Below are 12,982 nucleotides of genomic sequence, written 5' to 3' on the forward strand. Positions count from 1 at the left end.
GACATCATGTGGGATGATGGTATTGGGTGAGGGAGCAGTAGGGGGTCATTTGTTTTAGTTAAACAGATAGAGCCACTGAATCACCTTTCTGAATTAATCCTGCTCAAAGATACCTTCCTGAAACTGGTAGCTGGCAAATTAACATCCGAACCCCTATAATGGTCTTTTTCTTGCTCAGCTTCAAAGATCTTTCAACACCAATATGTCAAGAAAGTTCATAATGGAATGGACTCAAGAAAACTGCTGTCCAGATGAAGTTTAAATTCCAACACTCACCAGAAAACATTCACATCAAACCCAGAAGACCACTTTGGATCCCAGTAATAGTTTATAAAAAGCCATTTCAAATTCTGCTTGCAGAGCTAGATGAATTATTAGTTCCATGTTTACCAGAAAATAAATCACTATCTGTGTGGACTTCTGTTTAAACAAAAACTTGGTGGGGCGATGGGGACAGGACTTTTCTCCATGGTAATGTTTCATGTCAAAGTGAGATACTCTGAATGACCAAGTCATGGCATGAACAAGATCAAGAGTCACAGAGACACTGCTCTATCTTTGATTAGTTTATAAAAATCTAAAGCATTTTGGAAACAAAAGATCATCCTTAAAGCCTATGACAAAGACATACGCTGCACTAAAGCAGCATTCTCAATCCCAGCTTATTCACCTTCAGACTAAAAGTTCACATCAAGGATTCTGATCCTTGACTGAAACAGCCTTATGGCAGGCCATGATCACTTCACTGAGAGAACAACATGTTGAAACCAAAGACCAGAGTTAAACGTTTGCATGGGGGGGGGCAGGGATCAGTCACTAAAACACAATGCAAGATAAGAATCACAAAGGCTCTGTATAGCTGCAACAGAACCGATAACTATGGCTACATGGACCAGCAGAAAGCTACCAGGACCATCGTGCATTTGTCTTAATATTTTCCCATTAGCCTCGGTCCTACGAAGAGCCCAGTGAACAGGGGAGAGGAAGACAAACACAAAACTCCACAAAAACTATGCAAAGACTAACCATGTCCACTGTCTTATCTAAGAATGATAAAAGGTATATCTGAGAAAGTACATGTGTGTTTTGGGAATAAGGATGGACAGTCTGAATCTTAACTAGAACAGATATCATATCAGTAGTTCTGTTCTTTTTTCACCACAGAGGCACTAGGTATGTCAAATCCTACCTAAGAAGTAGTAAGCTTCAACACCACTTCTGTTCTTGCAATTTTTATATAAAACATCCACCAACATTAAGGCTGTATTAGGCCGAGTAGAATGACACATTAATTCTGACCCCATATGAAGACAACTTCCCTTTTTTCCCTTTGAAGTTGGAAGATCAGAGTGCAAGAATGGATACATTCACAAACACAGCAGGAATAGTCTGCAGAGATTACAAAATCTAAATCTATTTTCTCCTTAGAATTGAATGAAATGTTACTAGAAGGCAACATAGTAGTCTTTCCTGATGCAAGGAGGCCTGACATCTTACACTATGATGATATGATCTTGCATCAACAGAGATTATGGCGGGATTTTGACACAGTCATCACACCCAATGCTCCCCAACTGACTAACGGCATTACGAAGATTAGAGAGCATCCAGGTGAATGGCAATGGACATAATCTTTTGATAACTTAGCACAAGGCAGATCACCTCTCATTCACAAAATTCAGGATGCTGTGTGAGATAAAGCATGGTGTAATAATTATAAAAAACCACCACGGAACTGAAAAAGTTGTGCTACAAAGGGACAAGATAGATGAATTAAGAAGGATGCTAATTTTTGTCAGTCTATTTTAGATAGTAGGAAAAAGCAAATCATAGAATCATAGAATGGTTTGGGTTGGAAGGGACATCAAAGATCATCTAGTTCCAACCCCCCTGCCATGGGCAGGGAAATCCTCCACTACACCAGCTTGCCCAAAGCCTCATCCAACTTGGCCTTGAACACTTCCAGGGATGGGGAATCCACAACTTCTCTAGGCAACCTGTTCCAGTGCCTCACCACCCTCTGAGTGAAAAATTTCTTCCTTAGATCTAATTTAAATCTGCCTTCTTTCAATTTAAAGCCATTGCCCCTTGTCCTACACTACATGCCCTTGTAAAAAGTCCCTCTCCAGCTTTCCTGTAGGCTCCCCTTTAGGTACTGTAAAGCTGCAATAAGATCATCCTGGAGCCTTCTCTTCTCCAGGCTGAACAGCCCCAACTCCCTCAGCCTGTCTTCATAGCAGAGGTGTTCCAGCCCTCAGATCATCTTCATGGCCCTCCTCTGGACACGCTCCAGTAGCTCCATGTCCTTCTTGTGTTAGGGACTCCAGAGCTGAATGCAGTATTCCAGGTGGGGTCTCACGAGAGCAGAGTACAGGGGCAGAATCACCACCCTCAACCTGCTGGCCACACTTCTTTTGATGCAGCCCAGGACATGGTTGGCTTTCTGGGCTGCCAGTGCACATTGCCGGCCCATGTTGAGCTTCTCATCCACCAGCACTCCCATGTCCTTTTCCTCAGGGCTGCTCTCAATCCATTCTCCACCCAGCCTGTACTTGTGCTTGGGATTGCCCCGACCCATGTGCAGGACCTTGCACTTGGCCTTGTTGAACTTCATATCAATTCTCACAAGCCCACCTCTCAAGCCTGTCAAGGTCCCTCTGGATGGCATCTCTTCCCTTCAGCGTGTCCACAACACCACACAACTTGGTGTCATCTGCAAACTTGCTGAGGGTGCACTTGATCCCACTGCCCATGTCGCCGACAAAGATGTTAAATAGCACTGGCCCCAGGACTGACCCCTGAGGAACACCACTCGTCACAGGCCTCCACGTGGACAATGAACCGTTGACCACAACTCTGAGTGTGACCAGCCAGACAATTCCTTATCCAAGTGGTCCATCCATCAAATCCATGCCTCTCCAGTTTAGAGACAAGGATGTTGTGTGGGACAGTATCAAATGCTTTGGATAAGTGCAGGTAGACGATGTCAGTTGCTCTTCCCCCATCCATCAATGCTGTAACCTCATCATAGAGGGCCACCAAATTAGTCAGGCAGGATTTGCCCTTAGTGAAGCCATGTTCTGACCCATCAGATCTTCTAAACATTCATTTATTTATATTATTCAGATCTCATAAACATTCATTTACGGAAGGTATAAAAAAATGCACAGCTTTGATACAGACAACTTTGGGAATTTAATCGTTACGGTCAACAAGGTCTGAAACAAACTCAGAACTTCTGCTTACAGTATGAACTGTCCATATTATGACACCTAGAGATCTTTCCTCTGACCTGCCTCATGCTTCAGATGTCTTGGACAAACGCCTCATGGTACCTTAACCAGAGGCTACAACTGGCCTCGGCAAGACAGCAGGGAGGCTGAAATTAGGAGTAAGTATTGTCCTTCAAGGCAACAGACTTGGACTATAGAAGCAAAAATGCAAACAAGGACAGAGGGATTTAGATGCATGGCTTGGAACAAAGGAAAGCTGCAAGTAAGCGAAGAAAGCAACAATAGAATCATAGAATCATAGAATCGTTAGGGCTGGAAGGGACCTTCAAAGGTCATCTAGTCCAACCCCCCTGCAAGGAACAGGGATATCTCCAACTAGATCAGGTTGTTCAGGGCCTCATCCAACCGGGCCTTGAACGTCTCCAGGGATGGAGCATCCACCACCTCTCTGGGCAACCTGTTCCAGTGTTCTACAACTCTCATGGTAAAAAATTTTTTCCTAATATCCAACCTGAATCTACCTCCCTCTATTTTAAAACCATTACCCCTTGTCCTATCACAACTGGCCCTCCTGAACAGCCTCTCCCCATCTTTCTTGTAGGCCCCCTTGAGGTACTGGAAGACCGCTATAAGGTCACCCCGGAGCCTCCTCTTCTCCAGGCTGAACAGCCCCAACTCTTTCAGCCTGTCCTCATAGGAAAGGTGCTCCAGCCCTCTTATCATCTTCGTGGCCCTCCTCTGGACCCTCTCCAACTGGTCCATGTCCTTCTTATGTTGGGGACTCCAGAACTGGACGCAATACTCCAAGTGAGGTCTCACGAGGGCAGAGTAGAGGGGGAGAATCACCTCCCTTGACCTGCTGGCCACGCTCCTCTTGATGCAGCCCAGGACACGGTTGGCCTTCTGGGCCGCAAGAGCACATTGCCGGCTCATATTGAGCTTCTCGTCCACCAGTACTCCCAAGTCCTTCTCCTCAGGGCTGCTCACGATCCATTCTCCGCCCAGTCTGTATTTGTGCCTGGGATTGCCATGACCCAGATGTAGGACCTTGCACTTGGCCTGGTTAAACTTCATGAGGTTGGTACGGGCCCACCTCTATTTATCCAATAGAGATAAAACCAATACTCCTTTGCAGCACTGGACTGTTTTGGTCAACCAGACAGAGTACAGAAAGTGATCTGAGAAGCAGCAGCAACACTACAAACTCCACAACACAACTCAATCAGAATACAGAAATCTACAGGATTCTGAGTTCAACTCAGGGGACCTGAGAAAAAAGAAACAAACACAAAATGAACACTAGGGCAGGGCAGTGCCACTACATTATCTGTGAGGTTTTACACGCATCAAACCAAGAAGGAACACCTACACTAACAGAGCATCTGAGTAATATTTTTATTTATAGATAAATTAGTAAAACCAAGCTTCTTTCATTCAGATATTTTTCAGTTAATCAAGACTCCACCTCACTCTACTAAAGAAGACGTCTGAGCACCATGCCTCCTGAGAAGTACAGTTTAGAGACCTATACCTCAATCATTAATGGCTTGGGATCGTATTTTATTCCAGCAGCCTACCTACTGTCTGACTTCCAGGACTAGGACTGAATGCTGTTTCCTTGACATTTTTTATACTCTGTGGTATTTGCAACATTGAGGTTCATCCAGATTCACAATGCTATCTTTAGAAATGCACACTAGCTAAAAAGAAAAAAAAAGAAAAAGAAAGGAAGTACTTAAAGCTAGGGCATGTATATGCCATAGCTGCAAGCCAGGTCATATATTTTCACTGATGAAATAGTAGTAGGACAACACGTGCTTCCAGGAAGACCCAAGCTTAACAAGCTTTGGCAGCTTAACAAGGTCCGCAGAATTTAAAAGCAAAACCAAGAAAACCACCACATATGTGCACGAGTACCACAACAGATCTAAAGCCAGCAAGTCATAAGCATTCAAACACAGAAATCCGATGAAGCTAACACTGGAGGGAAAAAGAAGTTCTACTTTTTGCAACCGAAAAGTAATACCTCTGGTGCTAAAAAAAAAAGCAAATTCCTTACACACAAGGTTTAACCTTAGGGGCAGGCCTCACTGAAACAGCCAGCTTAAAAGCAAAGTTATTTGCTTGCAAATAAAAGTGCGTTTGCAAAGTTACTTGCCTGCAGAGGCGTAAGACTCAGGCCTAAGATAATTTGATACAACCTTCACTACAGTAAAATGAGGCAACTTAACACACACTTCAATCAACTGTTACAGAGTTCCCACATTCAGGAGCTCTCACCTAAATGAATCCTTAAGCAGATTTTTCTCAGCAGTGGTTTCAACAGTGGCAAAAACTGAATCAAAGATTAGTCCTACTTGCCATCAAACCAAGTTCTCCCTCATGCACTATCAAAACACCTTAATTTTTATTGAGTAATCAGTCAGTGATGTTGGAAGCTTATTTTCATAGCTCCTTCTGTTGGGATGGTATGGCTGTAACAAAAGCCTGACCTTCCAACAGTATGAGGATCTACGCTTTGGTCTGTGGTGTAAAGCACACTAGTTCTTACCTCTAGCCAGCAAACTTGGCAAGGCTGTAGGACAGACCACCAACAGAACCCTCTTCAGAAGTGGAAAGGAAAGAATACTTTCCCAGTTGTCCTGAAGACAGGTATCTACCTGATGAGTCCATCATATTTTCCCCTACTAGTCCAAAAGAGGATGCAAGAGTATTGTAGCTACTGAATAGCAGTTCTAACAGTCTCTTTACCTTGTTTAGGCAGGACTAATGAGGGACAACGGAGGGCTGTTAGCTTGAATCAAAGCAAATCCAGCTGACAGCCTTCTGCCATCACTCATCAGCCCTACTCAAGCATGGTAACAGGGTATTTAGAGCTTGGCAAATACTATGAAAAGCACCAACATTGGAGCCAGTTATGACACCCTCAATATTATACAAGTTTCCTGAACCAGAAATACAAAGCTAAAAACTAGGGGCTTTGGACAAAAGCTTGAGTCTTAAAACATCACTGATGTGGGACAGGAGCATCTCTAAAGCAATAGCTACTTCTCAGCACTCTCACAAAAGACTTGATGTACCTGTGTGAGAGGTATTAGTGCAGTCTGATCCCAAACAATCTCTTTTTAGAGGTTAACCTGCTACTTCTCCCCAACTTGCCTGACACTTCTACCTGCCAGATTCTATTTTTTTTCCTCAGATAAAACAGCTTTATAAAAACATTTTGCCATCTCCTACTCTTCACTCAATTCCAGACAGACTGATGCATATAAACATAAGAAGGGTAAATTTCTTTCACTATTAAAGACCTCACAAATCAGTAGCTGTAGCACACTAGAAAGAATCTTCCAGGCACCCTCATCATTACTAAAGAATTGTCGAAATTTATGAACTAGTAGAGGCTACAGAGTATGCCATGTACAGTTTGTGCGTAAGAATAAGACAACAGTAAGTAGCCAATTGATTTCTAACTGTATTTTACTCAAGACTTCAGAGTGAAGATTCTGATGGACATTACCTGTTTTATGACGTGTTATAGTCACGATTCATTAAAGTTATTTCACAATTTCACTGCAGCCTGACAGAGGTACAATGCTCCAACATTTCTGGGAAGATTTCATAGGACATTTAGAATCTAATCTATTCCAACAATCTATACTACAAGCACCAATAAGTTATCAGATTTTTTTTCCACAAAGACTCCTGAGAGGATAAATGAATTCTACAGGACTTCGGAGCTCAACCAACCAGCAAACTGACTGTAGGCATCAGCTTCCTATTTCTTTCAAGCTAAATAAAATAACTGTAAAAAAAGGGGAAAAAAAAGTAGAATAAAACAGTCAATATCTCAAGAACTTACCTTCAGACTTCAACTTTGTAAGAACAAATATCAGGTAGTTGTTGAAATCTGGATACTGATTGAGTTGTTCTAGTTTCTGAAGAGAGAAACTGTTAAGGAAAGTTGAATCTTCACACACAGCAATTACAGCTTTCCAGATACAAAGATTATTAAATGAGTTATGTACCGCTGTGTCCCTTCAACCAGTTGTGACTAGAAGCTCGCAATATACCGAGCATGAACAATCAGATTTCCCCAAAACTACAAGCTATTGCTTGAGTAAGAAAAAAAAAATCCAGAGAAACACAGAAATTAACAGACAGTTTAAAATATTTGTAAAGCCACTACAAAAAGCTTCTTCTGTACAGTTTTGGATTTCAATATTTACACTTAGAAGCCTGCCAAACCTAAGGAATCCCCTGAAATACAATTCCATAATACATCTTTTTTCCCCCCTCCACAACAAATAAAACCATTTCAGTACTAAAATACAACAGCTATGACTTTGATAAGCTACTCATTTCAATATTAGGCATATAGTTCTTTATGATGTTAATGAGCCACAGCTTGAGCTTTCAGCAATGAGAACTTGTTTAATGCACACAGTTGTACTGCAAGTTCATGCTTTTCTACAGTCTCATTAAAAAAAACAACCAAAACAAAAAACTCCAAAAAACCAAAACACTCCTTAACTGCATGAAGAATGACTATGTTTCTGAACAGTTGTGAAGGTATGTAGTTGTTTTTCCTAAAATTGGTCACTACTTCTGCCTCAGATTTCCCAGTATTCTGCCACTGCTTGGCTAGAGCAGTGATCTGGCATGCTCCTTGTATCCTGTTCTCATACCTTGGTACTAGTAGGTATTCTGCTCAATAATAACATTTTGAGTCAGTGCAGTTTCACCTCTAAGTTACTAAACCTACTAGGTATCACCCAGCATGACAAACAATCAAGACATTAACAAAAAATTATTTGTAGAAGAACTAAGATTATTTGCTCCATAGGCATTTACTTTACTTGCTGTTTAGCTACACGTCTAAACATTCAAAGCAGCTAAACCTTAGCCAAACAACATGCATGTTAGGACTTGATGGCCCAGTAAATCTCTTCGAGTTCCAAAGGACCCATTTCTTTCCAATGACCAACAGCCAGTGTCTCAATCGCAAACTTAAACTTCATTTTTAGATATTCAGGCTGTTTGCATCAAATAGTATCTTTGCTAGAGAAGCTGTCCTCATTCCACTTCAGAGGAGAGTAAAGCGTCACTATCACGCCCACAAGCTCCTTTGCTGCGAAACATGCAGGAGATGAAATGTAAACTGAAGGATAGTCAAGGCAAGGAAGAATAATACAGAACACTCTACATGGCCCCTAGAAATGAAAAAACACACATTCAAAGATTGTTGTAAAAGGTGCCAAGCCAGAGAGCTCTTTCAGGAACAGCCAAGTAGTAGAGTAGCATGTTTCAAAGTTTTGCTGTTCTTCTGCAAGTTTCAGAAACATAATCACCAAAACAGCCAGCTGAACATTACTAACAACGGTGAATTCCAATGGAATGAGTAGAAAGCAGCACAAGTGAGCAGAAAGGACTGAAAGAGCAGTATTTAACAGAAACTTAATAAATAAGAAAACACCTAATTGGTCTAGGAATCAAAGAATAGCTTGTAGGCTTTACTTTTTTAACAACTTCCTTTACCCACTTAAACAACTTCTTCCTTATGCCAAGAAACATCTAATATCTTCATTTAAAAATACCTGAAGCCCTACCGATTCATAACTTTGTTAACAAATTGTTTTGGCTAACCTATATTCTCCGCTTTTTTTCAGTTCCAAGCACCCAAGTGTGTCACAAAGAGAGAGTATGACAGAATTAACACACTAATAATCTTACAAAAAAATACGGACTGAGAGCACTTTAAGTTTGAAACCATTAATCATCACCCTGCTTGGACATGCTACTAAGTAGCATTCTACAATACAACAGCCATCTCAGATTTTTTGTGAAAAGTCTCAAATGACATATGAATTGTTGTTGGGTTTTTTTTAAATTATAGGACACGGACTGTCAAATTGTATTAGAACATTCTCCCAAACTGATGTATAATACAATGGTAAAAATGTGCCACACCTCTAACCTTTACAGGTTCACACAAGAGGACCAGCACCTCAGTACAGCAGGAAGTTACCACTACCATTTCAAAAGAATTTCAAACACCAGTTAACAGCACTTTCGTCCAGTCCTGGTTTCACTGGGACAGAATCACAGAATCAGTTTTCTGTTCAGAAAAGCTACATTTCTAAAGTAAGCTGCATTTTTAAGACTGCAGCACCCGACTGAGTGAGAACAAAGTTCATAAGACACTCTGTTTTAGTCTGTAGCCAGTCATGGTATGCAGGTATCCATAATGATCAAGGACTTTTCAACTTGTTTTTTAACAAACGACCCAGATGTCCAAGAACCTGGAGGGAGTGTGGCCAGGGTGACTGACACGTGAACTGGCAAATGGGTATTCTATATCACTTAATGCCATGCTCACTATAAATTGGAAAGTTTGTTGCGGACGGTCTTTTCTTCTCACTGGTCACTGTCCTTGGAGGGTCTCACTCACAGTTCTGCTCCCAAGGCCTCCTCTCCTCCAGAATCACGGTTTTGGGAATTTTCCTGCTCTGGAATCACTAGCTGGGAATGGACTGGACATTGGTCAAGGGGTGGTGAGCTGTTGCATCGTACATCACTTGTCTGTATATATTATTATCATTATTATTTCCCAATTTATTTTATTTCAATTATTAAATAGTTCTTAGCCCATGGGTCTTTCTTCCTTTTCCCAATTCCCCCTCTCAAGTGGGGAGGGGTCAATAAAACAGATGGCTATTATTTAGCCCTGGATATGGGCTAAACATAGACAAATTTCTACTCGTCTTCAAGACAGACAGCATCACCTATATTGCCTATCCTGCTCAAACGGTACCATTTTTCAATAAACAGACCAGATGCTATTAAGTTATTTGAAGCAGAGTTTTAAAATGTAATTTTACATTAAAGCTACACTGTTGCTATAAACACTTGTGTATTTTAAATACTAAAGATCACCATTTAAAGTTTGGGGCATTATAAGAACACTTCACTTAGTCAGACGCTTCTGCTCAAGATTTTTCAACGGAAGTAATAGCATCTGAAAAATCTGAAACATAGCTGCAAGAATAAGAAGATCGAGATGAAAACTATCTTCCCCTTTCAGATAAGAGCAGAAGCCTTCTAAGCTTGACCGCATAGCTTTTCTACAAAAGCCTAGAAGTGAAGCAAATTTGTCTTCAAGCTAAACTTTTAAAATAACACATATATGTGTGTGCATATATATATGTTATCTACTTAAATAAATTCTGCTGCTTTCCATGAAGACTTTCAAGCAAACACCTTAAACAAAAAGGGATCAAGATGATAAATTCATGTCCTTCATAGAGTTTCAGGACTTCTAGATATTTTAAAGCACTTACATGGCTAGGCCAAGGAGCAGGAGACAACAGATGGGGGCTTTATTTTTCAAGACCTACGCTTCTATTAGTCTTGATTTATAATTTTACTCTCTCAATCTCTATTTCTTAAAACCTTGCTATTTCATCACTTCTACAATCAAGATAGACTTAGGTGAGGTAAAAAACCAACAATCCACAACACTAACACCAAATGCACTGCAAAGCACTACAAGAAGCCACATACAGGAGACTTCCCCCTTCCTGTGAATTCTAACGAGCAGTATTTTAGGCTCAGGCTTCCAGGCAAGCAGAAACATCCTCACAACGTAGCGAAACGCGCCAGTGTCAGAGCCAGCAGGCCAAGGAAGGCGTGCAGGCAGCGGCTCCGCCAGGGGCTCTTCCCTCCCACCCCACCAGCTACGGCTTTCGCCTCGAATTCCCGCGCCGGATTACCTCAAGAGGCCCCACCTCGCCCGCGCGTTGCCGCAGAGGCGACGGGTACCCTCGCCGCCTGCCCAGCCCAGCGGGCCGCAGGGCAGCCCCGGCCCCCTCGGCGGGATCCGCCAGGGCGAGGGCCGCGCTCCCGCCCGCCGCAGCCGGGGGCTGGCTTCGGCCCAGCGTGGTGAACCCGGGAAAGCGGCAGATACCGGGAAAGCGGCAGATACCGGCAAAGCCGCGCCCGAGCCTGGGCTTTAAAGAGGGAAAACCAACCCAACCCAACCAAAAGCCGGCTCTTAGCTCCGGGCTCGCAACAGGTGCCCGAGCCCCCTCCGGGGGAAGGCAGCCCCGCGGCCCACAGGCCGCCCCGGCGGTTTAAACGCCGCGCCAAGGCCGCCCGCGCCGGCGGAGGCTCGGCGCACCACCGCGCTCTGGCGGCTCCCCGGGCAGGCCCGGCCGCCCCCGCCGCCCGCCGCCGCACCGGCCTGCGGCCGCGCAGGCCGCGCTCCCGCCGCCCCCGGCCTTCCCCACGCGCGCCTGGGCCGCCGCGGCCCCGCTCCGCCCGCCCCGCCCGCGCGGCGCAGGCCTCGGCCAAGGATACTTGTTGCACGGCTCTCTGCGTGGTGGTGTCCGGCGACTGGGACTCCTTGAGCAGCTGCAGGATCTGCTGGAGCCCTTGCTCGTCGGGCTTCCACTCGTACTCCATCTTGGCTCGCTGGAAAACACCAGACAACAGGCGGCCGCGGTTAGCGGCGCGGCAAGGCCCAGGCCAGCGGAGGCGGGAGGGCAAGAAGGAAGGGAGGAAGGAAGGAAGGCCAGAGGGAGGGGACACCGCGGCGCTCGGCTCGCTCTGGCTCTCGGCCCCTCAGCGCGCACCCCACCGAGCGCCCGGCGACGGAAGGAAGGACGGACAGTCAGACAGACGGACCGGCGATACCGACCTGCTGCTGCTGCCGCTGCCACCCGCCGAGCTCTGCGCCGAGCGGACTGAGTCACGGCGAATTTGTAATCCGGCCCGAAGACCCGCCTCGCCTCCTCCTGGGTCCTAGCGCCGGGCACGCCTCCGCCCACCGGGGCCGCCTCGGACCCGCCGGCGCCGCCGTCAGCTTTTCCCCGGTGCGTCCCACTCCGCCAGGAGCCTGGGGGCGATAAAACGCGGGCCGCTCAATCCCGGCCGGCGGGAGACGGGGCGCGTCCGCCTCCGCCACCCACCCGAGAACAGAGAGAAACCTCCAGCAGCCGCCGAGCGGCGGCCCGGCCCCGGCGCGGCCTCCGGGGACAGCGCAGCGCCCGGCAGCGAGCGGCAGGCTGCCGCCCTCGGAGGAGAAGAGAGGGCGCGAAGGCAGACTCGGGAGTCGGGAACGTGGAACCTGCGCTGCCGTCTGCTGCACTTCTACGTGATTTAGTTCAGTGCTGAGCAGATCGCAACAGCTCTCAATTCCGCGTGGAAAAAGGGAATAGGACCAACTACGCAAGAAGGCGTGTGGCGAGAAACTGCTTTGTACACCTAGTGTATCTCGTCCGTAGCCTCGAAATGCATCAGGGGAGATCTCAGGTCACTACTAGCAATACAGATGCATACATACATATGTATATATGTAATACATATGCATTACATACCTATTATACATATATAGCTTTTTAATATATTACACGTATGCTAATGACCAAATTAAGAACCCATGCCGCTTAACATTGGTCTAAAATATGAAAATGAAAAACAGTAATTCCTTGGGTTTTTACGATGTTACTTTTAGTCACTGAGTTTGTCAGCATCTCGCTTGACTATATGAAAACTAGACTTTCTGCTGCTACTGCTGCAGTACACAACTCCATATGACTGCCACACATCAGAGCCGTAACGACTGTTCAGAGGCACTGAGGAGAGGGAACATGAGTGATTCCTGACAGTTTGTGCCAGGTAATTTGCTGTGGGGCTCTTTGTCTCGCCTCCCCAACACTGAAAGGCATGTCCAGTCTCAGGTGCTAAGAAGT

At 45.0% G+C, this 12,982-nt stretch overlaps 1 protein-coding gene across 1 annotated transcript in view; it reads right to left on the reverse strand.

Moving 5' to 3' along the window:
• Window positions 1-11,705, reverse strand: part of TNPO1 (transportin 1) — a 69,926-nt gene extending 58,221 nt beyond the window's left edge. Inside the window, exons 1-2 of the mRNA XM_086628661.1 lie at window positions 11,589-11,705; window positions 7,093-7,168 (exon numbers count right to left, since the gene is read on the reverse strand). Of these exons, the coding sequence (XP_086484787.1) occupies window positions 7,093-7,168; window positions 11,589-11,693 (181 nt within the window). The 5' untranslated portion in view covers window positions 11,694-11,705. The remainder of the gene's footprint in view (window positions 1-7,092; window positions 7,169-11,588) is intronic.
• Between the last annotated feature and the right edge of the window lie 1,277 nt (window positions 11,706-12,982).

This window comes from Tauraco erythrolophus, chromosome Z (assembly GCF_009769465.1).
Source record: "Tauraco erythrolophus isolate bTauEry1 chromosome Z, bTauEry1.pri, whole genome shotgun sequence".
In the NCBI taxonomy this organism is placed as follows: Eukaryota; Metazoa; Chordata; class Aves; order Musophagiformes; family Musophagidae; genus Tauraco; species Tauraco erythrolophus.